At 47.8% G+C, this 22813-nt stretch overlaps 2 protein-coding genes across 2 annotated transcripts in view; one reads left to right on the top strand and one right to left on the bottom strand.

Annotated features, from left to right (window-relative positions):
- The first annotated feature begins 919 nt into the window (after nucleotides 1–919).
- LOC115309874 lies at nucleotides 920–1964 on the top strand. Its single transcript, XM_040217064.1, has 2 exons — nucleotides 920–1332; nucleotides 1597–1964. The coding sequence occupies exons 1-2, from the start codon at nucleotides 1189–1191 to the stop codon at nucleotides 1921–1923; spliced, it is 471 nt and encodes a 156-aa protein (XP_040072998.1). The 5' UTR covers nucleotides 920–1188; the 3' UTR covers nucleotides 1924–1964.
- Nucleotides 1965–2471: 507 nt separating this feature from the next.
- LOC8034284 overlaps nucleotides 2472–22813 on the bottom strand; it is a 33770-nt gene continuing 13428 nt past the window's right edge. The window contains exon 2 of the mRNA XM_029989561.3: nucleotides 2472–2632. Coding sequence (XP_029845421.2) covers nucleotides 2489–2632 — 144 coding nt within the window. The 3' untranslated portion in view covers nucleotides 2472–2488. The remainder of the gene's footprint in view (nucleotides 2633–22813) is intronic.

Here is a 22813-nt window from a genome sequence, read left to right as displayed (position 1 = left end):
TCAGGCGAAAGTTTTGCTTGACGGTTACGACTACGTGCAAAAGCGGTCAAAAAACGGGTGGATCCGGTGGCAGTGCTGTAAGCAGCGGACAGGCGGGTGCGAGGGAGCAATAACTACGTGCCATGCTGTGAGTATAACAATCCTTGCTTTGACAGCAGAAAATGGCTACGGTCTGGGGCATATTTCTATGTTTGTGTTGCAGGCTATTATCGGAACTCTAGTTTTCTTCACATTGTTGACCAGAATATAGGGTTTTACATTTATTTGGGGTAAAAATGATTTTGTGGATGTGCTAAGACTCTAATGTTTTATTCATTCATTGATTCTTTACTTTTCAAAATAATGAATGCTGCCTTTTAGCAAAAATATATCCTCTGAACAACGAAGATGCACCGCACGTACGTTTCAACAAAGAGATAGAGAGAGGTAAAATTTTGGATAGAACCATGATAAAGAACTGACCAAGAGTGCTCCTGTCCCAATATATCACTTCCGTCTATCCTTTCGTCCATAATACTTACTGGCCATTTTACAATTTTTCCTTCACGTGGAATTGGGCGAATATTCAATTTCCAGCGTGAAACGACTTTTACTGTTATCCAACATCATCTTTTTTTTAAATATTAGCAAATGAATATAATTTCCAAGCTGATATTTTTCGATGAAAAAGTAAGAACTTGTTGAATTATGAAATTTTAAACTGCCCCGGAGTTTTCTAAGTAAGCAACGTCTGATAAGGCGATCTTAATTTTTCGGCATTGCAGGTCACTCGCTTTTGGTCAGTGATGGAGCAGAACCATGCCAGCGACTTTGACGGCGTTAAGGTGACGAAGATAAGAATGGACCTGAAAAGAAAAGCGCGAGAAACGCCGGAACCAACAAGCAAGCTCTTGGCCCAGGCGTTATGCAGTCCGGAGGAGAAGTGCCACAACCGTTCCTCACTTATGACAACGGATCGGAGCGGCGGGACCGGATGCTTGTCTTCGCCAGCAGCGAGCAGCTCAGAGCCTTGAGCACGAGCCCAACCTGGTACATGGACTGGACGTTTTCAGTCTGCCCCCGGCTGTTTAAACAACTCTACGTGCTCAGGTGCGCAGTCGAGGAAAGCTCCGCCGCCTGCATCTACGCCCTCCTTGCTGGCAAGAGCCTCGCGATCTATGAAGAGCTTTTTCGGGCCGTCCTTGACGCATGCGAAGAGGTTACCTTCCAGACCCCAGCGTCATCGTGAATGATTACGAGATGGCTGCGGTCCGGGCAGTAAGGGAAGTCTTCGGGCCAGACTTTGCATCCAGTGGGTGTTTCTTTCATCTCTGCCAGAGTACCCATCGCAAGGTAATGTGCGGTCATACAGCTTCCAGTAAACAATGATTTCTATTTAATCTTTTATAGCAAAATATATTTAATATCATGTTATTGAAGGCTAACTGGGGTAATGTGATATACGATACGCAAGGAGAGTTATTAGGGTGCGGATGCGCAACGTGAAATTACCAATAAAAGTGTATTGTAGAGTTTCAAATGTGATGTTACCCCTCGCTCCTCGCATTTATGTGTATGCATAGGTGTTTGCTAATTTTACATTTCTGTTCACTACAGGTACGTGAGCTGGGACTGATCAACAAGTACCGGTCCGATGACGCCTTCAGGAAGGCTTGCGGGGTGCTAGACGGCCTTGCCTTCGTGCCTCCCGACCTTCTACCATCCCTACTTCAGCAAATTCGTGACATGGCACCCAACGACATGGCCGAAATACTCGCGTACTTTGACTCCACATACGTGAGAGGAACGTTTCGCACTGCTTCAAGAGCGGGAGCAGATGGACGACTGACAACCACCGTGCGCCGCCGAGGCCCCGAGTTTCCTCCGGAGCTCTGGAACGTCATGGAAGCAACGCTGCGAGGGGAGGACTGCACCAACAAGTAAACAACACCTGCGAGAGGTGGAACAACGCTTTAAACACCTCGTTGGGCATTTTCACCCGAGTGTTTGGAGGCTCATCAAGTGCCTGCAGCAAGACCAAGCGGTCGCCGGTACAACCTTGTTGCAAGTCGGCCGTGGAGAGCCGCCTGCTAAAAAGACAAGAAGGGAGACAAGCCGACTGCAAAGCCGACTACACCAACTCTGTACGGATTATTTGCAGCACAAGCAGCTACCCGTGCTCCTCGAAGCAGTTGGGCAGTGCATTCGTTTTGGAGCCAAAATTTTGACTTAGGTAAAAGCGATCTTATCACTAAATTGTTGCCCTTTTTACAGGTGTCCCATTTCTCTCTTTTTTTTTTTTTACTTTCGGCTTTATTAATAGACAGACTGCTGGATTCCTCACTTGCAAAAAGTATGCATGATAAATTTGATAAATATTACATAAAAATGTTATTTCTTTCTACTAAACTGACGAACTCTATATGAGTGAAAACGAAATGAGAAACACCACCTGACAGATTCTCTATGAAAAGAATAAAACATTCGGTGAGCTTTTCTCCACCTTGGCTCAGGGCCCGGTGAGCTTTTCTCCGCGTGTGCTTGTTTTTCGCTGACCTTTTCTTCGGTGAGCTTTTTTCCGGTGAGCTTTTCTCCGCCGCCCGTGCTGTCGATGGTGAACTGTCGTCCGTCCATTTCGTTCGGCGGCCGATGCCTGGAAATTTAAGCCGATAGAGACGGATTAGCGTTCGGCACTGGCAATGGCCGCAAGCAAAAGTGGTCGGTCTCCGCACTAAGTTTTTCGCCTTGTAATCGACTGGTCGTCATCCTGTCATCACGCGAAGGCCTGCAGATTCGCGATGACGTCCGGCACACCTGCTGATCTTCAGAGGGCACCGTAAAGTTCCACGAGAGGTGCCGCACAGGTTAGCCAGGCGGGTGGGACGATGGGCGCCATGTTGATTAAAACAGCCACATCATGATGGAAATCACCTCCTCGGCGCTTGAAAAGCCACGCAAACGGCCGGGAAACGTACCGTGCGCCTTACTCGTACATCCATGAAGATCATGATGTAGAAAACCAGAGACTTTGGTAAAAGCAGAGAAACTTAGTCGAAGAAGAAAGACAGGGGAAAAAACGTCTCAATTCTTCTTCGACTAAGTTTCTCTGCTTTTACCACAGTTTCGGGTTTTCTAAATCATGATCAATATCCACCAGCTCGCCAGCGCACTCACTGGTTTTTTCATTCATGAAGATTTCTAGGAACTTTTTGGCGATGAGTAGGCTCTTTTCCCGCTGAAAGGCTCGGCTACAGTTGACAGCGAGAAGTGGGCACATGGCAGCCATGATGAATAGGCCGTCACTTCATGATAGAAATGTGCCCCTCGGAGCTTGAAAAGTTAGGCGAAGGATCGAAAAACGTATCGCATGCTTTTTTTGAACAGTCATGGAGACTTCCAGGAACGTTTCAGCGAGGACTCAGACGTTTCCCGGCTAAAAGCGCAGAAACTCACGGAGTCGACAGTAGAGAGCAGGATTTAGTTGGCTTTCTACTACAGTGTTGCTAACCGTCAAAAATAATTCAGCTTTTTTATTCTCGTGAAGACGGAAGACCAGCGGAGCTGTATTCGATACACTGTGTGCTTCTTCTTCGTCGCCGTCTGTTTTTCGCGCTGTTTCCTACAATGAATTCCCACCAACGCACCCAACTATCCATTCTTCTTTTATAGCTGGAAAGGTTGCCGCCATCTACGAGCGATGGTGGAAACCATAATGGTTGTGTGCTTGCCGCCGTCACCTATAGGTGGCGGTAGCTGTCCAGGTAGGTTTGTGTCGACATACACGGACACGATCCTGGGGAACCTAGCCCTTAACAGCTCCGCTGTAAAAGAAAAAAAAGCGTGTTTTTTAAGATTTGGAGATTAAGATTAAAGTAAGTACATCAAGAAAACTTCTTGTTCAAAATTTGCCGTGATTTTGGAGGTCAAGTTTCGTCGAAGTCTACCTCGTGTATTATTTGTCTTTTTAGGCACCTGAGAAACAATATAGTTTAATAGTGAGCGAATCTAATTCATATTAAGAAAATTGTATTTGAAATGCATTTCGTTTAAACCATCAAAGTAGTTATGCATTTAAATGTATTTGACGTGTACGCAATGTAATTATTTTAATGCACATATTTTTGCGTACTTTTAGAAATACATTTTATTAGTAAGGGATAAACTGAAGATTGTATTTGTGTGTACTTTAATGCATTAGAAATGATAAAAATGCATATAAAGTGCATTAAAATGCATTTAGACAGATTTAAAACCCATTATCTTTCGCTAAGTGTTTACCAGGTCTATCTTTGAGTAATGGCAGTATCCTTAAAAAAACAGTGTAGTCTTGAAGCCGGCAACCCTCAAACGAAGTGTTACCAACACGGCACTCATATCAGCGCTGCGGAAGTCATGCAACCACCAAGCAGACGCTAGCTTTCACAAACAGATGGCCCGGCTTCGTGACTCTGGGTATCCTGATGTCCTCCTTGGAAACGTATGTGAGATGATATGCAGAACACTTTCAAGAGGATCACTAAGTTCCGAGTTAGATAGACAGACTCCACTAGAGAACTTCGCGGTAGTCCCCTAAATTTATGGTGTCACCCACCGACTCAAAAATATTGCTGCACGACAGAGTGTCATGATTGTGTGCTCGGCACCAAACAGAGGGAACTCTATGTGCCGCAGAGTAAATCAGGCCAAGAACCGCCAGCCAACCTGCAGCACTGCGCACAGGACTAAGTACGCCATTTGCCAGACCGGCGTTGTGCACAAGATTCCAATGGCATGTGTTAGCTGCTACATTGGGCAGGCAGGGGGCTGCATTAACGACAGAGTCAGGAAGCACGCGGCGTCGGCCCAGGGAACGGGGGCTGGACACCTTGCATCCCATTGCCGGATGTGCGGGTGCAGGCCAAGTTTTAGCAGCGTTTCCATTGTTAAGAGGCACAGAAATGCTTTTGCGCGCGAGATTCTCGAGGCCCTGGCCATTGAGAAAAGCGCCGATGTCTGCGTGAGCATGCCCTCCATCACGGTCAGCAAGAAAGAAATGCAGCTTTTGCAGTGTGGAAGGGCCCGCGAAAAAGAATGAGTGATATGTGACGACGGTGGTTTGTAGGTTAGGTCAGGGAGGTGGTAGTGACTACATTTATTAATTTAATGTAATGAATTTATTTCATTTTTATTTTCATTTAATGTTTGAATTTAGTAGCGTAATGTAAAGATTTAGGGTGATTTATTGGCATTACTTTAGGTCAAATTGATGAAGAAGAAGTATAAAGTCTCAGTTGATAGTCAGATGTGTGTATGTCGCTGTTTCCATTTCTCCCTGTCTGTGTTTTGTCCCTATCGTCTAGCTGACCGTTTACTTTTGAAGTAGTCTTGAAGATAACACATTAAAAGAGCCTCCGTTTTGGCTTTTAGAAATGTTTAGTGCAGGATTGAACATTGTGGGCACCGGTCAGAAATCGTAACTGTGTCCAGGACCCTATATTAACAGCATGCTCGCCAATCGCCGCTCTTTTTTTACACCGTGTCCAGAGCGAACGTTACAGAGACTAGAAGATGGGCCTACGACTTCGAGCTGGAAAATATAGGCTCGAATTCCTGCCGTGCGACTTGCAGCTTTTCAGGTCCGAGTCGACGTGATCGGCAATGGACAGGCTGGCCAGTCGCAGCGAAATAGTGAGTGACGTCATGCCTAAGTACTTCGCCTATGCTCTGTGGCTTGATGAGGTTTGGTTAGTTCTCGAGAAGATTGGCAAATGAATTAGAAGGCGGCTCAGTGAAAGTGGGGCTAAGAGTTACAGCTCGAGACGCAATACCAGAGACTTGTAGGTGAATGGTCGCATCAAACAGCCTTTTTTGGGTTATGTCCCCACAGATGTCGAAGGTCTGAAGGAAATCTGCTCCAATTATTGCGTAGCACACGTCCACTACACGAAAAAACCACTGGAAACGTCGTCAAAAGCCGAAGTTCAACGTCCGTGATTTTTGGGGGAACCGTTGACAGCTGACAATGACGTAGATTGGGCGCGGTTTCAGCGATCGAAAGGTGAGACGGGAATGATGCTGAACTCAACGTCTGTGCCCACCAAAAACACGGGTGCCGACGATCTTGTCGTGGATTGCAAAGAGGCGACTGTTGTGCCGATATGGGTCGCTCGCCGCCTCTAGCGTTCAGCCGTCCTGCTTTTCGGGTTCCAGGAACAGGAAAAACAACAGTGGCGGGCTTCCGATCGAAACTGTCGGTGGTACGAACATGGCGACTTGCCTTGAGGGTGATGCGATGGTGATGCCAGACGGTGATCGCCGCGACCGCAGTGTTGCTATGTCGATTGAGCATGGTGTTGGGATTCCCGCCAAAGCTCGGACACGGCGGTCGTCAGGTTCTGTACGTCTCGACGGAGCTCAGCGAACGTCCGCACTCAGGCATGGAGACTGCTCTGTTACGCCCATGGTGGGGACGGAAAAACCATAATTTGATCCGCCAACTCGGCGAGTTTTACAAGCGGAAGCCTGTGGACTACCACTAGGCCGTCACAAACAGAAGCCGGCTGACGTTGTAGAAAAGCTGACGGAGGATGGCGGCGTCGATGGAGGCCGCCTTGTCGCCCAACAGGTGTTGCAGGTGTCGCATTAGCTAGTTTTGGTCGACGGTCGCCTAGCTCTTCTGCGCGGAGGAACTGCTCAAGGCGTCGTTGCTCAGAGGCGACGAGAAGACTGAGCAAGGCTTCTTTGAGAACGTAGTAAGGAAGCGTCACCGATCGGGGAAAGTAGAATACCCCGCGCCTCAGTAGCGGCTTGCGGCGGGAAGGCGTCACTGAGGAGTTCATACTGCTGGGTCTGGGAGGCTACACGGCGAAAGCGGAGATTGTTTTCCACTTGCACCAACCAGGACGCTGGATCCTCGGCCCAGAACTTCGGCAGAGTGAGGACCGCGGTAGCTGCGACTCCCAAGGTGGCGCTAGCTTGGGAAACACTTGCCGGGGCCACTTGCCGGTGGGGCAGGCTCACCAGACTCCGTAGACAGGGCATGATCACGTCCGGATCGCCAATTAGGTAGAAACAAGATATGTTTCCCCAACATGTTTTATGTCCAATATTTACGGGAGAAAGTAAACTGTAGTGTGCATCACTCGATGTAGCCACCCGGCCGCTGGGTCGCCAAAGGCTGATGCTCGTGGTGTCTCGTTCCGTCTGCTCGCGCCGACCGGCTTTTTTTTTATAGTTCCGGTACCACACTCTAAGAAAAAAGTTGGCCTCAAGTAACTAACTGCAGCATTTGGTCCTCTGAACTCCCAGTTGCTCCCCGAAAGGACCATCTGGTTCAAGCTAGGTATCGTGCGCAAAAGCCGGGGACTAACTGCGCTCGACTGGGACTAACCGATAGGCGTGCGCGAGCAAAAGCAGCCATTAGTCGCCGTCAGACAGGCTGCATCTGTATGATCTATTCCCCGAAGGCAAACGTAACGTTCGCCAAGAGGACGAATGATTTTGCGCTTGTCTTGGGGATCGGCGAGACTCAGCTCAGCACGGCTGAAAGTGTTGACAAAACTTGGACGAAACTGGCGAATTTGTTTAATGTGCCACGAACGTTGAGACATTACATGATAGAGCTTCGCGCGTTGTGCGAATGCGAGTTAACGAATGTGTTGACTCTACTTCACCCCACTAAATTGTCATAAATGATCTGTTAACATTTCACAAGTCTCACTCACGTGATTTGCCTTTGCGCAAAATATAAGCATTTTTCCAAACAAGAAAAAGTACTACGTAGACTCTAACCAATTTCTTCAATGTGCCCGACGTTTCGAAGCCAGCTCGGCTCCTTGTTCACGGGTGACTGTATGTGGGCCCAAAGGTAGCAACCTGCCCCGTCGTTTTCTTTTCCTCTCTCTTAGCTTTGTTTTCCTCTTCTGTTTCTGTGTGAGGCGCACTTTAGCCCGTGTATAGAGCTGCTTGGAAGCGTTCCGGTGGATCGGTTCAGATTGTTGCTTGTATTTTGTATGTGCCAAGATTCTATTAAAGGGACCATGAAATGACCTTTTTACTTTTTCCAGATAACTTTTACATTAAACCATCAATGTTCACTGAATGCCGAAGAGGCATCCGTTTTCGTCTCGGTTTATTAACTTCTACACAAAAAATTAATGAAATATCGACTTTTTCTTTCTCTCCAACTGACCGCAAAACAAGCCGTGACGTACGCTGTTTCCGGAGCCGGAAGTTCTCTCGGCAGTAGGAGAATGGGAGCGTTAGCGGCGACGAGTTGGGGTGCGCCGGTAGGTTTTACTGCGCTGATGTCACCGACGTATTTTCTGGATAGGCGCCTCTCATCGCCACATCGCAGCTGAGCGAAATTCAATGAGATATGTTGCGCTACAGCGACAGCATGGGACTAGTCCCATACTCCGGTATGCCTGTCGGGAAGTTCAGCGAGTCTTCCGGTGAAGACTCCAGAAGTCAACCCATCTGTCATTGTTAATAAAAGGCGGCCCGTGTCAGTCGTTTGCAAAGCGACGTAGATGGAAACAAATTGCCGCGGCGTTTTTCGCGGCCTCGGAGATGCAGGAGCGAGCCGACGTTAAAAAAGATACGTTTGAACTACGAGTGTCAGCAAGAGCCACGTAAATACCTGTTCACACTCGGAGCGGACGCGCGCGTTTGATGGAAGTGTTGTATTCGCGCCGTTGGTAAGCGCTTCGGTACCGATCTTTTACGATTGCAACTCGATACTGACGCGACACTCGGCAAAGAAAGGTTGGACCGGTATTGCACGTATACCTCCCACGAACTGTTATAGCTCGACAGTGACGTGCAGTCTGTCAGAATAAAAATGGCATACCAATAACAAAGTGTACATACCGTGTTACTAAGGTAATCCATACGGCGTTTATTTCAGCTCTATATCACACAAAACAAGAAGGTAGAATCGACGAGAGTCCCTTTTCGACGAGTGTTCGTCAACACTGCCTCGGAAAACAAGGGGAAGAGATTGACCAAAATTGAGGTCAGGGATCAAACTATAATACGGGAAGGGTTCACAAGGGTAGCGCGGGCATATTCCATTCAGCACGCCAGCCGGTCGTAGGCAGACGGTCTTGCGACAAAGCGACGCTGCGCCGAGTCGGAGTGCCTGCTAGGCCTATATTCTGAGCAGCTCGCTTCGTCGGAGTCGGTGGATTCGGGTGTTTGTGAATCCAGCGTTCTTGTTCGTCGTGGTCTGCTTTAAATATTTTTTTTTCTTGCTGCTTGAAGTCGGCACGCGCAAGAAGAACACGTAGAAAAATAAACGTTCAGTCAGTCAGAGTTTTGAGAGGAAGGAAATCAAAGGAAATAAATGTTCGTCTGCCATCGCGACCCAAGTAACCCTGGAGAATAGAAGGGTAGGAGAGGGCATGACGTCAGCCGCGTAGCCTCCACAAGCCATGCTCCCTTGACGCCTCGCCTCTTTCGCATTTTCCTCCTTACTCTTCTCACTTATCATGCCAACGTGACCACATCACGTGACCGTTGCTAGCCTTCGTCTAGCTATGGTGTACTAGAATACACGACAGGCTAGCCTTCGATCTGATGAAACCTACCGGACGGAGCGCGCGCAAGCCTGCAAGGAGTCCTTCTACAATCAACCATCCATCTCACACGCGACATGTCACGCGCACCAATAGCCAGAGAGATCTACGGTCACGTTGGCCACAACATCGTTTAAACGTTTTATGACTAGGCTTCACCAATATTGCAACGTGCCCTCTCCTAATACTTCTAACCTCCTTGCAAGTAACAGAAGTCGGCCCTGCCCTACTGCGCAGGCGCAGTAGTTGCTTCGTTTACCACACGATAGATGGCGCTTGGCCCTCGGCCTTATCAAATTTGGCAATTTTCGCCACACATCTCTAATTATGCTACAAAATGTGGATCTGAATATTATTTAACAAAACTTTTAGGAAACATTCGCCGGCTATTTATTGTTTATGATCGCGGTGCTGGTGAGGTAGGTTGTTACCCAATAGGCGACGTGGATTCGGCTGACGTGCTCCGTTTCCGCGGATGTATCGTAGTGAAAAGGCGAAGGAAAGAAGGCGCAAAAGAGTCCAGTTTCGTTTTAAAAGTTCTATAGCAAATAATTTTTTTGGCTCCCTATTTTTGGGTTTTTGTGTTTCTTTTCACACCTTTTACGACGTGCGGTGGATGAAATTCGATTTTAAAATCATTTCATGGTCCCTTTAAGAGCCGGTTTCTCCAGTTTCTTTCTGTGTCGAGGGTGAAACTGCTGACAAAGCCAATGACTGAGCATGTTCCGCCAGCGGGCTGCCTTGGATGTCTTTCTTCTTTACGTCATACTTATGTCTACGCAGACGTCCGGGATAGTTCTTCGTTTCCCCCACACACGAAGCGTCGCATTCGGCACAAGGAATTTGGTAAATCAGGCCTTGAGCTTTTTCTTTTGGTGGACCTTCCTCTGGAAGAAGAAGGAAATGGCCTAGAGTTGAAACAGGTTTATGCGTAACTGCAATGCCGTACGGTCTCAAAACGCGGGCTAGGACCTCGCTCGTGCCATTGAGGTACGGGACGCACATGCGGCTGCAGGTGTTTTTGTTCGTGGATGTAGGAGAATGACGAAGTTTTTGTATATTTTGTTGACACTGCTTCGACAGCAGTTCCATCCTCGACACAGAAAGAAACTGGAGAAAGCGGCTCTAAATAGAATCTTGGCACACACAAAATACAAGCAACAATCTGAACCGATCCACCGGAACACTTCCAAGCAGCTATATACACGGGCTAAAGTGCGCCACACATTGAAACAGAAGAAGAAAACAAAGCTAAGAGAGAAGAGAAGAAAACGACGACAGGGTTGCTACCTTTGGGCCCACATACAGTCACCCGTGAACAAGCAGCCGAGCTGGCTTCGAAACGTCGGGCGCATTGAAGAAATTGGTTAGAGTCTACGTAGTACCAGGCAGAGTTCCACCGAAATGTTTACGTTTAAGTCATTTATCCAAACGCAACACCTCCAAATACTAATACTTTTTTTTCTCTTAAATGAAACTAGTTTGTAGAAGACGCGCTTTCAACACCGGAGTCTCGCAGTCAGAATAAATTCTCGCTTCAATCGCTAAAACTGAGTTACTGAGAACAAGACGAGCCTCGTCTCTGCGTCTCTCCGTAGCCAACCGTTCTGGGTAGTCCAATGTTGAACTCAAAATCCGCAACGACACACTTGATGCACGGCACGTTGCACTTAAAAGGCACATTCAGGGGCAGTACCTAGACGCCTTCATATACGGTCGTCGTCGCTGTTTCAGATAGCATTTCAGATGAACAACGAAAAACGCACCACGCCCAGATCGTCATCCATGGCAACACCCTGCTAATACAAAACAAATGCGAACTAAAAGAAGAAAAAAAAGGCCCGGAGAAAACTGAAAAGTAAGAAAAAGAAAAAAAAAGTGTTTGCTTGTACGTCACTTGACCGGCGTGTTTAAAATGGCGACCTTCGACCTTCTTCCGTTCTTGAAGCATTGCTGTGTCCGTGTGTAGTGTGTAGTGGGAGGGGAAAGAAAGATTTCTATGTGCGCACCCTTCCCTCTCCCACCAACCCCCTAACCTGCATTCTTTCTTGCGCCCTTCGCACACGCGGGGGTTGGGCAGGAGGGGCAGAGAGGGTCCGTCGTGAAATTGGGAAGGAGTCTTTGTTTGAAAGTAACCTGTTGTTAGGGCAGCCTTCGTCAGAACTTAGAAGCTGGTCCGCCGTTTTTTGTCCCTGTGTCGTCTCCAATCATTCCGAGATCCGGTTTGGATTGGCGATGCTGCAACACTGCACTTGATCTGTTCTGAAGTCACAAGACAAGGGAACTCGATTAAGGTATGCCGAAGTACTTTTGTTTATGGTATATTCATTAACTGCGGCTTCAGAAAGTGTTTTATTTTGAGCGCGTTCTCTAGCTTTCAAAGCGCGCGCCATGCTCTATTCTTTTTGGCACCATGGTTGCTTATTTTGTTATGCAGCACAGAAATCTGATATTCAATCGTATCGAGCCAAGCGCCAGCTCTACCGATGGCTTATTTTTTGTTTTACAGTCCCTGGCAAGATCGCTTTACCATAAGGGCCTGTTCATACATTCCGCAGAGAGCTACAAGCATAGCGCTGACCTAGCGCTAAGCGCGTGCTGACGGGAGTTTTCACCAGCTTTGTATCGCACCGTCAAAACTGTTGCGCATAGCAGACGAAAAGCAGCTCACGACACGTGAGCAGCACTACTTCAGCGCTTCGCTGCCTGCGTGTGTACAGACTTTCGCCTTGATGGCGGAAGCTCGTTCCATCACTTTGAAGCATAGTTTGAGCACGCTCACGCTGGGTCTGTAACTCCCAGCGAACGGTCTACTAAAAATGTATTATTGCGCTGGTCTGCTGTCAACAGATCGCATGTTAGATGTGAACCATTATAGCACTTTCTAGCCTTTTGGTTATTTTATTATGTGTGTGTTATATCTTATACTTTTGTGGAGCGATCGGGTATTTCACGCTGCCCCTGTTGCTAATACTCCAAATTCCTCGCAAATAGGCAAGAAGCTGCCGGTGCCCCAATAAAACTTGCTTGGACCACGACCGGTTTGGACAGGTGTCCCAGTGTTCAAGCCATCATCGACGCAGGTGCACTCTTCGGAATTCGGCCTTATCGTGGATTCTACCGCTCAAAAACTTCGACTTCAGTCATACTTGAATGCGATGTGTATCTACGAGGCAATGAAGCTACGTTTAACCTGAACTGCACAATTTCGTTTCCGAGATTTGTGGCTCGGGACCGAATATAATAGATAAAACTTTAGTCCCAGGGGTCTCAATTCAAGGACGCAACGTTTAGACCGAGGGATCCAAGTGCAAGGGCCTAACAGTTGGTCCCCGGGGTTCATTTGCAACGGTGTGACAGTTGGTCCCAGGGGACCAAGTGCAAGGGCCTAACAGTTGGTCCTCGAGGCGAAATCGAAACGGTGTAACCGTTAGTCCCAAACGGTGCTAGTGCCAGAGACTAATGAAGGGATGCAACCCTTACTCCCCTTCTCGTTAGTCCCCGAGGGGACTAATGGTTGTCGCAACCGTTAGTCCCCGAGGGGACTAATGGTTGTGGCAACGCACTTGCTCCCCTTGGGGATTAAATCGCGCTACCCTTTTTCTTAGAGTGCACTACTGCACAGCTGCTACAGTGCATAACCTGATCCATCTTTGACGACAGGGAGGCTTGAACGCTGTGCTTTGAGTAAAGCCTCAGCAGGATGCTGAGGCTTTACCTAAACCAACATTAAAGAAGGCCTGTCTTGAGATGCCTTTCTTAGTGTTCATTGCCAAAATGTGCCTACTGCATACTGTTGAGTAGCAGAACATAAAATTTGGGATGCAGTTTTTTTCTCAAAATGAGCTTCGGTAACTTTTCATAACCCCGGGTGTTGCTTGGAGTTTTGGCAAAAGGCAGCCCCGGCACCTTCTTTTTCGAGTCTGCCTAAACCCCGGCAAATAGCGTGGTAAAAAAAAAAAAAAAAAACTATTTGCCTAAAGACGACCCACCGCTACCACGCCAACTGCCTTAAACAGTATCAAGAATTTAAGAGCGCACGAAAGAGGCTTAATCATGCTGTTCAAGTTTACTATCCAGTGCGAGAAAGCGGCGCACCCTTGTGGTCAAAGCTGGAAACCGTCGATTGGGCAGGAATTATCAGTATACAGGAGGCTATGGCCGGACGCGTTATATGCGCTTTATAAGGTGGGTGATGCCCACCTTAGTCCGGGTGGTGCCTAAGGCAGGGTGAACCTCAGTTTTTCAGTGCCTCGGGGGATTGGTGCTTTTAGTATAGGGGGTGCCTAGGGTGGGGTTTTGTGTGAAGCCAAATTATGTAACACTATTATGAATTTGCCCGAGACTGGGTTAAAATCATGATAAACTTTCTCCAGCCCGCCTGAGCACTGACTAATCTTGTTTCACCATTGTCTCTTTGTGACGCTGCGCGCGCTTCCCTTCAATACCACCGGGTACAGAGCCTTTGCGCTGAATTTGTTGTCGGTTACCAAGAAAGAGGAAACACGCTTTCCTGCCCTTTTTACTCCTCCTTATTCCGCGCACTCTTTCTACACCACCTGCTTCTGCTCCTCTTTTCTCTCCTTTCAAACCCCTCTCCGCTCCACGCGCTTCGTCAAACCACCTGCCTCTGCTCCTCTAATTGCTGCGCGCTGAGTCCGTAGCTCACTCAGCAGTGCACTTGGCTTCAACGTCGGTGATCAGAAGCGATCCCTGGCACAAGCTTCTGTTTATTTCAAGATAGTTTTGCAGGTTTCAGAGTGACCGACCTACAGATTTCGTGCTTACGCCGCTCCTGACGTTAGTTGGCCCGACAAAGCTGCCGCTTTAAACGCTTTATACATGCCTAGATAGGACGAGTACTGTAAACTACGTATTTTTCGCGGGCTCAATAATTTGCGATTTAGGTCAAAGCTTAAGTTCTGGAAAAATTCGCGGGTTCTAATGCCCACGACACGATGGGATATCAATATAGATTCCGATGTGTTTATATTTCCCGGCATTGTTCGCGGGACCTATTTTTCGCGAATTGTAGGCGATTCGCGAAATTGGCGAAAATTCGGTTCTTGCGAAAATTAGGTCGTTTACAGTATGCCATAAAATAACCCCCCCCTCCCCCCCAAAAAAATATCACTTGCTTTTATTTTGAAGTCTCATAATGCATGAAATGTGGTATATAAGGTGCGATCATTTAAAATTATTTCGGAGACACCCCCTTTAAGGAGTAAAGAACCTTTATTTTTATCGAATTCCCCGATACATTATGCGGATAAACTTAATTGGCGTATAGGTATTGTGACATCAGGTCACGTGACATTCAATGTCCCACTAAATGAAGCGGGGAAATCGAATTGGCGTATAAATCACGTGGCGTCAGATCACGTGGCGTCAGATCACGTGACATCAATTTCCCGTTACATTTAGTGGGAAAATTAATTAGTATATAGGTGAAGTGGCGTCATGCCACATTACATCAATTTTCCTGCGAAACGTAGCGGGGATACTGAATTGGCGTAGAGTACACACGCGACGTTATGCCAAGGGACAAAATGCTCCGCTAAATTTTGCGGGGAAACATTCACCGTATAGGCCCTGTGACGTCAGGTCACATGACATCAATTTCCTTGCCGACTTTGGCGCAGAAACTTAATTGGTCTATTGGTCACTTGACCTCACATCACGTGACATCAAATCAAGTCACATGGCCTAAACACCAATTATATTTCCATGCCAAATTCAGCGGGAAGTACGCGGACAGATGGATGGACCGACGGACAAAACTTTAGGATAGAGGGGTTCCGTTAAAAATCTTTTCATTCTTTAAAAAAATTGCGGTGGCTTAGCTCGGCTAGGCCAGGATATACGTAGCGTGAGCTTATGCTCACAAAATGAGAGGCGCTAACAAGCGGCTCCGGTGCAGCGTCAGACTTGGCTCTTGCGCAACGGAGGAGCACAGCTGGGCTTGCGGCGGCGCCAGTGCGTCTGCCGCGGCTATGACGTCTCTCCTCTGGAATGCGCAGACCGGCGAGGCGGGCGCGGCGGCGGCTTTGCGTGGCTCTCATAATGAGCCGTGCTCATTATGCGAGCCGCGCTCATTATGCGGAGCTCCGCCGCTGCTGCCGCGCGCTCCGCATAATGAGCACGGGTCGCATAATGAGCACGGCTAATTATGAGGGCCACGCGAAACTGCTCAACCTCGGCCAGTGTAGCTAACGCTACCAATGTTGAGCAAAATATTAGCATGCCGAGGATCATTCTGAGTTAAAGGGATACTACAACGAAATATCGGCGCTCATTTTTTGGTCTATATGTGTTCAAAGGAGGAGTATCACATCGAACATACCAATATTTTGTTAAATAAAGTCACGAAAAGGAATTTTAAAACGAATTAAACGATTAGCAAAGAGCACCTGGTGGTTGTCGCTAACGCCTCCCTTGTAATGTGCGTCCAGGAACCTTGACAGCTAGTGACGGTGAGTGCCTCGACTCCGGCCACGACGAGAGAAGAGGGGAAGAAGGAACTGCTCTCTTTCCGAGAATGCCTTTTGTGTGCCGCAGAAGTCGCTATTGCCCTCCTACAAGATTATAGAAGATTAACCCGTCACTCAAAATTCGTACAAAAGCAGCCGCTTTGGTGGCTGGAGCGACAAAGCCATCCTCTCGACGTCAGCCTCGCCATAGCTTTGCTCGTCCCGAGACGACCTACGTCACGATTGCGTTGGATGTCACGTGGTCTCCGCTGGGCCTTCTCCGAGCGCTTGCCAGAGTGAGCCGTTTATAACGAAAAATACAGCCATTAGGCTCAAAATACAAACGTGCGATGGTCATTTAAAGATATTGGGGATCATAGTCAACCTATTTTTGAGCACGACGGGAATATTTCAAAGTTAGTTGAAGTATCCCTTTAAGAGCGATCCCGAAATATGGTTCTATTTTAAAACGTCGACACCGAAATGGAAGCATGCTTCGGAAACGTGCCTTCGAAAAAGGTGAGAAGTTCGAATCGGTTTCGTAGACGATTATTCGTATAAGGTTACACCTGACGATGTACACTACGATAGCGCCAGACGGGGTGGCGGGAGGTGGGGGCGTTGGGGGAGACTTCAAGGGTTAATTCCTAGGCCGCCCTTCTTCAAGAAGTCGAGAACTTTGACCAGGATAGACTTGCGTCGTGCTGTTTCGCCGATTGAATCGATGCAGTCTTGAAGTATGTTTGGCTTGTTGTATGGGTTGAGTTGGGCTAAGGTAGCCTTGCGTTCTTGATCGCGGTGTCAACAGTTCTATAATAGGTGCTACAGGTTAGCCGTGGTTAACTTTTCACAGTGCTTGCACTTATCGAGGTCCGGTACAAAGTCCTGTTATTTTTCGCTCTTTTTAGAATTTCTCCATTTCTTTAGGATTACGGCATTGGCTTGTAGCTTTCTGAGAAGAACCGTTTCGTGCCTCTGAAATCCGGAGGGAAGGCTAGATATGACGCGTTTTTGTTTTTGATTTAATGCGTTTCTTGAGCGGCTTGAGAAACTCAGAACGGGTCGTAGTAAGCCGTCTTGTGCTCCTCAGTGTGTGACTTTTTCAGATTACGGGGCGGGGTGGAGATCGGGTTTTCGGGGCAGTGGAGGTGTGACTGATTAAACTCCCTTGCTGCCACGTGGGCGGCCTCCTTGTCTTCAATCGCCTCGTGGCTCTGGGTCTAGCTAATTGATGCATTGTCGTTTCGAATTTTGAGTTTAATAGCGGTGGTCATGATGGCTGTAGTAACTGTGCATGTGATAAAGTGTGATATACACGATCGGGTTGTTTCTTGTGGGTCGGTGTAAATAATAATGTTTATATTGCTGGTAGCTATTCGGCCGAGATCCTTGAATGCATGCTGAATGGCCCAAAGTTCGATTTTCTGTGCTGTTCTGCAGTGTGGGATGCGTTCCGTACAACTGTGCTTGTCGTTGCTAGTGTGCCATGCAATGGCGTGCTGACTTCTATGTGTGCGGCATGTGTGACGCAAACGAGGTTGCTTTAGTCTACTAGCAGTATTTCGACCTTGATGTCGTGGTTCTCAGCTCGTAGTTTACGTTAGACTTTGTTCGCAGATCCTATTTTTCTGGAAAAAGGTGCTGTGTAATAGGAATTCTTTACCATGAGAGTTGCTTTCATATCAAATGGTCGTTGTTCTCGTAATAGCGACCGACAAGTTTGACTACAGCTCTTCCTATTTGGTGTGCCAAAGTTTGAGCTTGTGAATCTGTTCTTGCGGTTCTGCGAGTTTTTGGAAGGCCGGGAATGGAAGCCTCTTTCGAAGTTCTTCAAGTTTGGTGTGCCGTTGAAGTACAGAAATGCATCCTCGAGCGTTGTTAAGCAGGGTCTTCAGTATTTCCAAATGTGAAGCGATGTTTTTGTGGAACGTGTAGCCGTACATTACTTTGGAGATTGGGTTAGACTATTGTCCTTGCTATCCTCTCTCCTGCAACGCCCTTAATAATTGGGTTGTGTGTGTGTTTATACAGTCTAGAACTTGGTCTGCCTCACAGGGGCGGCGAGTCTCCCAGCTGTAGATGAGAAATTTAGCCAGTGCGGTACAACCGCTAGCCTGGGGTCTTTAACGTGCATCACGCAGTAGTGATACACGACCGCACGCCGGTATGATGCTCATCCAGATCGAAACGGGCAGCGGTGGGGGCTCGAACCCAAGATCCCTGGGTTCTGCAGCGCGAGCTTTTGCTCCACGTGCTCCGAGCTGGTGTGCGCTAGACCACTCGGCCACCGATCCCCCTGCAACGCCCTTTTTGCTGGTAATCCTGCGGATCACAGCCGTTCCTTGCTTTAGTGCTGATACCATTTTCTTCATTCATGGTTCCGCACTAAGCGTGGAGTTGACGCCCATTTCCGCGATGGACTGTTCTTTTGTCTTGTCCACCGGTTTCTTATCGAACAGGAGAATTAGGTTTATGTCTTACCAGCTGCGAACCAAAAACCGTGTATTCAGTCTTTTCGGCTGATGGTTTCAATTCTTTTTCTGTAAGAAACTTGTCGATGGTGTGGAGGCCTTCTTGAACTACTGCCGTTCGGTCATTTACCGGTATTTAACCGTCCAGAAGTTCAGAACGTGAGACTGTCTGCGTATATTTTGAACCGCAGCCTATATTTTTCTAGGCTAAAGGATGTTGGCGAAAGCACCGATCCCCAGGGTCATTCCAGTCTTGTTGGCTTGGATATGTGCTCTGGTGTTGTCCAACTTTGATGGCTATGCCTTGCATGGAGAAAATGCTGATAATGGTTTCGCGGTCGAACGTCTTTTGAATGTTGACGACTAAAGCCACTTGTACTATTGGGACGTTAGGGCTTACCGAAGTATTTCTTATCGGAGTGGCAGAAGGCTGCCATGCGTACTTAGGTTTCTGCGGAAACAGATTTGTGCTAGATGGTAAGTCGTTATGGACACTAATCTAATCTGTCCTGGCAAGCGTCATGTGTACAACGAGCTTCCACAGGACCGGTTTTTGTTTTAACTATGGAGATGGGGGTGAACTACTAAATTTCGCACCCTTCGGGCATTCTGCCTTGCTTCCAGATATCATTGATTTGTACGAGGATGCTATCTCTTACTTGACCCGGTAAATCCATAAGCCTGCAGTTAGCGAATGCGTTCGATTTGGGTGCGCTCTTCACCCTCTTTCTCTCAACTGCATTAACCAGAACTACCCACCCCTAACGTAATTACCCCTACCCGATTTCGTCTCCCCTTTTTGTTTCAGAAAATAACACGTATAAAAAGGGCTGCTCCAGATATCGTTTTGACTGGGTTCAATTGACTTGCGCAATAGCCGTAGCCAATCGAACTTTTGAGACATTCAGGCAACAAGATTCTCTTTTTAACTTTGGAAATATGCAATCTTATTGCACAATATTGCCGCGCGCGCAGCTGGCCAAGTAGGCAGCGCGCGCGTGGCCTAACGGTTATCGCGCTTGCTTTTCACGCTGAAAGCCAGGGTTTGATTCCTGGCCGCGGAGGCACATTTTTGTTGACTCTGTAAAGTAATGTTCTGGTATATTCGAGAACCATGTTGCTTCTTCGAGGTCGGAATGTTCTACACGCCGAACCTTCTACGCCGATTATTCCAGTAGCCCACACGTGTACAGTCTCCGGCGATATGAAAAACCCACTGGGAGCGCGTGTCCGAGGCGGTGGCTGGCGGGGGAGCTGCGAGCGCTCCGGGCAGTGCCGTTCTGCTTCGAGGGGAGCACGCTCACTCGGGGCTCAGCTAAAGCGCGCTCCTATCAGTTTGTGCTGAGCCCCGAGTTAGCGTCCTCCCCTCGAAGCAGAATGGAATTGCCCGGAGCGCTCGTACCGCCCCCGCCAGCCACTGCCTCGGCCACGCGCTCTCAGCGGGTCTTTCATATCGCCGGAGACTGTACATAAGGGGCTCCGCGTGGCGATCTGCATTCAGTCTCGCCCCAGCGTTCGACTCTGCTGTCACGCCGAATTCGACGCCCGCGACGCTCTGTTATTACGTTTTGTACCCTTATATTTTTGGCACAAGTTCGCCACATTAAACGTTTTATTCTTCTTGTTTATTTATTGTTTTTGGTCACCACCCGTGACAATATAGTGCTGCTGGGATGATACGTGCAAACAAGAAAAAAGCCCAGGCAGCACAAAACGTCGTGGAAACGTCGAGAAAATGTCCCGGACGTCCGTGACGTCCCGCATGACTTCGATCACGTTTTTTCGATGTTGAAGTGACGTCCTTATATAACGTTTCATTAGAGTCCAATCAGTGACGTTGTGGCGACGTTGTATTTCAACTCAAACGTCGTCAACGTTCCCACGACGTCGATGCACGACGTTCTCACAACGTCCAACGCTCACGTTTCTTTGACGTTGAAATGAAGTTCATAAATGACGTTCCTTTGTCGTCTTGTCCGTGACGTGCTGGCGACGTCACGTTTCAACTTTAACGTCGTCATCGTCGCCACGACGTCAAGACAAGACGTTTTAGCAACGTCGAACACTCACGTTTCTTCGAAGTTAAAATAAAGTCCAGGATGACATTACATTATTACCCCGTCAGTGACGTTTCAGCGACGTCGCATTCACACCTAAATGTCGTAAACGTCATACAAGACGTGCTGGCAACGTCGACCACTCACGTTTTGTTCGACGCTTTTAGATTTTGCAGCTCCATCTCCAGCCGCAGAATCACTGAAGAAGTCGGTGACAGTGCTCAAGAGCCGCAAAAAAACTTGATTTTTGAAAGGTTGAAAAATTTAAGTATTTATACATTAATTTGCGTATTTCAAAATGCTATTGATTGCACATCGATGACGCTAGGAAGGGCTTTTACAAAACTCAATGTACACGGAAGAAAAAAAAAATAATCTGAAAGCATGTTGGGAATATCATTTACTTTAGATGTACTTGTTATAATTTTGGTTTGTTTAAAATATTGTTACGGGTTTAATTTGTGACTAGAACGGATCGAATTGTGCATTTCTTGCATTTTGTATCACTACTGTGTGGTACACGTTAAAGACCCCAGGCTAGCGGTTGTACTGCACTGGCTAAATTGCTCATCTACAGCGAGTGACTCGTCGCAGCTTTCAATGGCTGACCAAGTACACGCTGTATAAATATCCCAATAACCCAATTTGCTTTTTGCACGCGCGTTGTCGTCTTCCATGGGTCCTGGGCCCTGGCACGCGCCTCAGGGGCGCCGCTACACTATCCCCTCTCCAGGTGATTTCAGGCCTGCATCCTTTCCTAGGAGCATCCATACTGCTTCGCGACCACCCGAGATTGTTTTAAGGTTCGTCATTTTCTCTTCGTATTTTCTAACCCATGCTCACCTGCGCACAACCAAAAAATTCGCATCAACATCACAGTTCATCCACAGCACCAACTTCCAGCGCCTTAGCGTTTTCGGTAGATCGGGGCGCAAACTCTTGTCACGTGACTGTCAGTACAGATCTATAAATAAAATGCCCGGCAATGACGAAATCTGGTGGATACTGTCAACGGTTTGTGGAAACCTGAATGGCCAGATGACGGTCCAAAAAAAGTCCAGTCCGCACCTACGTGCCGAAAAAAAAAGAAAGAAAAAAAAAACAAAAAAAAAACAGCCGGCACGGCGCGAGAGAGAGGGGGAAAGGTAGGCAGAGGAGATGGCAGCCCCATAGAGCCCCATGCGATGCGTCGGGATACTCGGCAAGAAGAGGGCGAGAGAAAAGTGGGGGAAGATAGCGACGGACGAACAATTGACAAGCGTAAGTTCCGGGTCGTTCCCAAAATATTTCACTGAATGTTTTGTTCTTCGAATTTGCCCAGAGAGAACAGCTCTGGGATCGGTCCAGCTTTTTCCGAAAGCCAGTCACTAGCACCGGCCGTCACGTCTATGGGTCTACGAGGCAGGCTGCTGTGTTGGCGTGATTTTTTTTTTTCGAGTCTGCATACAGTGTAAGTGCTGCGGTTAGATGAGTCGTTCAAGTCGCCCCTATGAAGAAGTCGGTGATCGCCAAAAACGCCGTTGTATTCAGTCACGACTCGAGGACCTTTTTCACACGTTGAATCGTACTACTGCTCGGATCAAGGTGCCTGTGAGGATGTGAATGACGCCCCCAAGAAAACAAGTGTCAGTGCACATAACGGCGCGTCAAGTCCAGTCTCCGATCAAGACCCTTCAGACGCCTCCGACGATCCCAATCAAGAACGCCCAGCGGACGGAATCCCCCTTCTGAAACCATTCCCGTGCACGCAGCAAGAGTACCAGCTATGTGCGATGGGGCGGCTAAAGCACGCGCGTCAGCACATTAATCAGAAGCAGAACGAGGTAAGCGGTGGAACATTCCGTGCTGCGTGACATCGTCTCTTGTTTATTTATTTACGTGAATTTGTTCTTTTATATCTTTGAGGCTGGCACATCCGGGGACGTCTTTTGGAGGCGCTCCGTATTGCATCTCGTGTCTGAAAATGCTCAAATAAACAGTTCGTACCAAACCTTTGTTTTAGTTACTTCCTTCGTACTTGCATAATAGCAACTTGCCTTCACAATAATACTAAAAAATTACTTTTTTTTATGGGGGGGGGGGGGACACAACGTTTTCCCACGACGGCTAGGGAACGTAATTTGGAAAGGTTTCTCGACGTTCTGTGAACGTCGTTGGTAGTCCGGATGTCGTGAACACACGTATCATAAACGTCGAGGGAGGACGCAACGGCCCACTGAGACGTGCCTGTGACGTGCAACAAACGTTATTTGGAACGTCCCCTCGACCTTCTGTGCACC

Source organism: Ixodes scapularis, unplaced genomic scaffold (genome assembly GCF_016920785.2).
Source record: "Ixodes scapularis isolate PalLabHiFi unplaced genomic scaffold, ASM1692078v2 PGA_scaffold0__279_contigs__length_252992795, whole genome shotgun sequence".
NCBI lineage: Eukaryota > Metazoa > Arthropoda > Arachnida > Ixodida > Ixodidae > Ixodes > Ixodes scapularis.
This window is presented reverse-complemented; position numbering and strand designations above follow the sequence as displayed.

Bases quoted from the DNA above. Each gene is read 5' to 3' on its own strand.
- LOC115309874 (XM_040217064.1), top strand. From the start codon at position 1,189: ATGCGAAGAGGTTACCTTCCAGACCCCAGCGTCATCGTGAATGATTAC. The intron at 1,333-1,596 runs GTAATGTGCGGT...TGTTCACTACAG, and splicing joins GCCAGAGTACCCATCGCAAG to GTACGTGAGCTGGGACTGAT.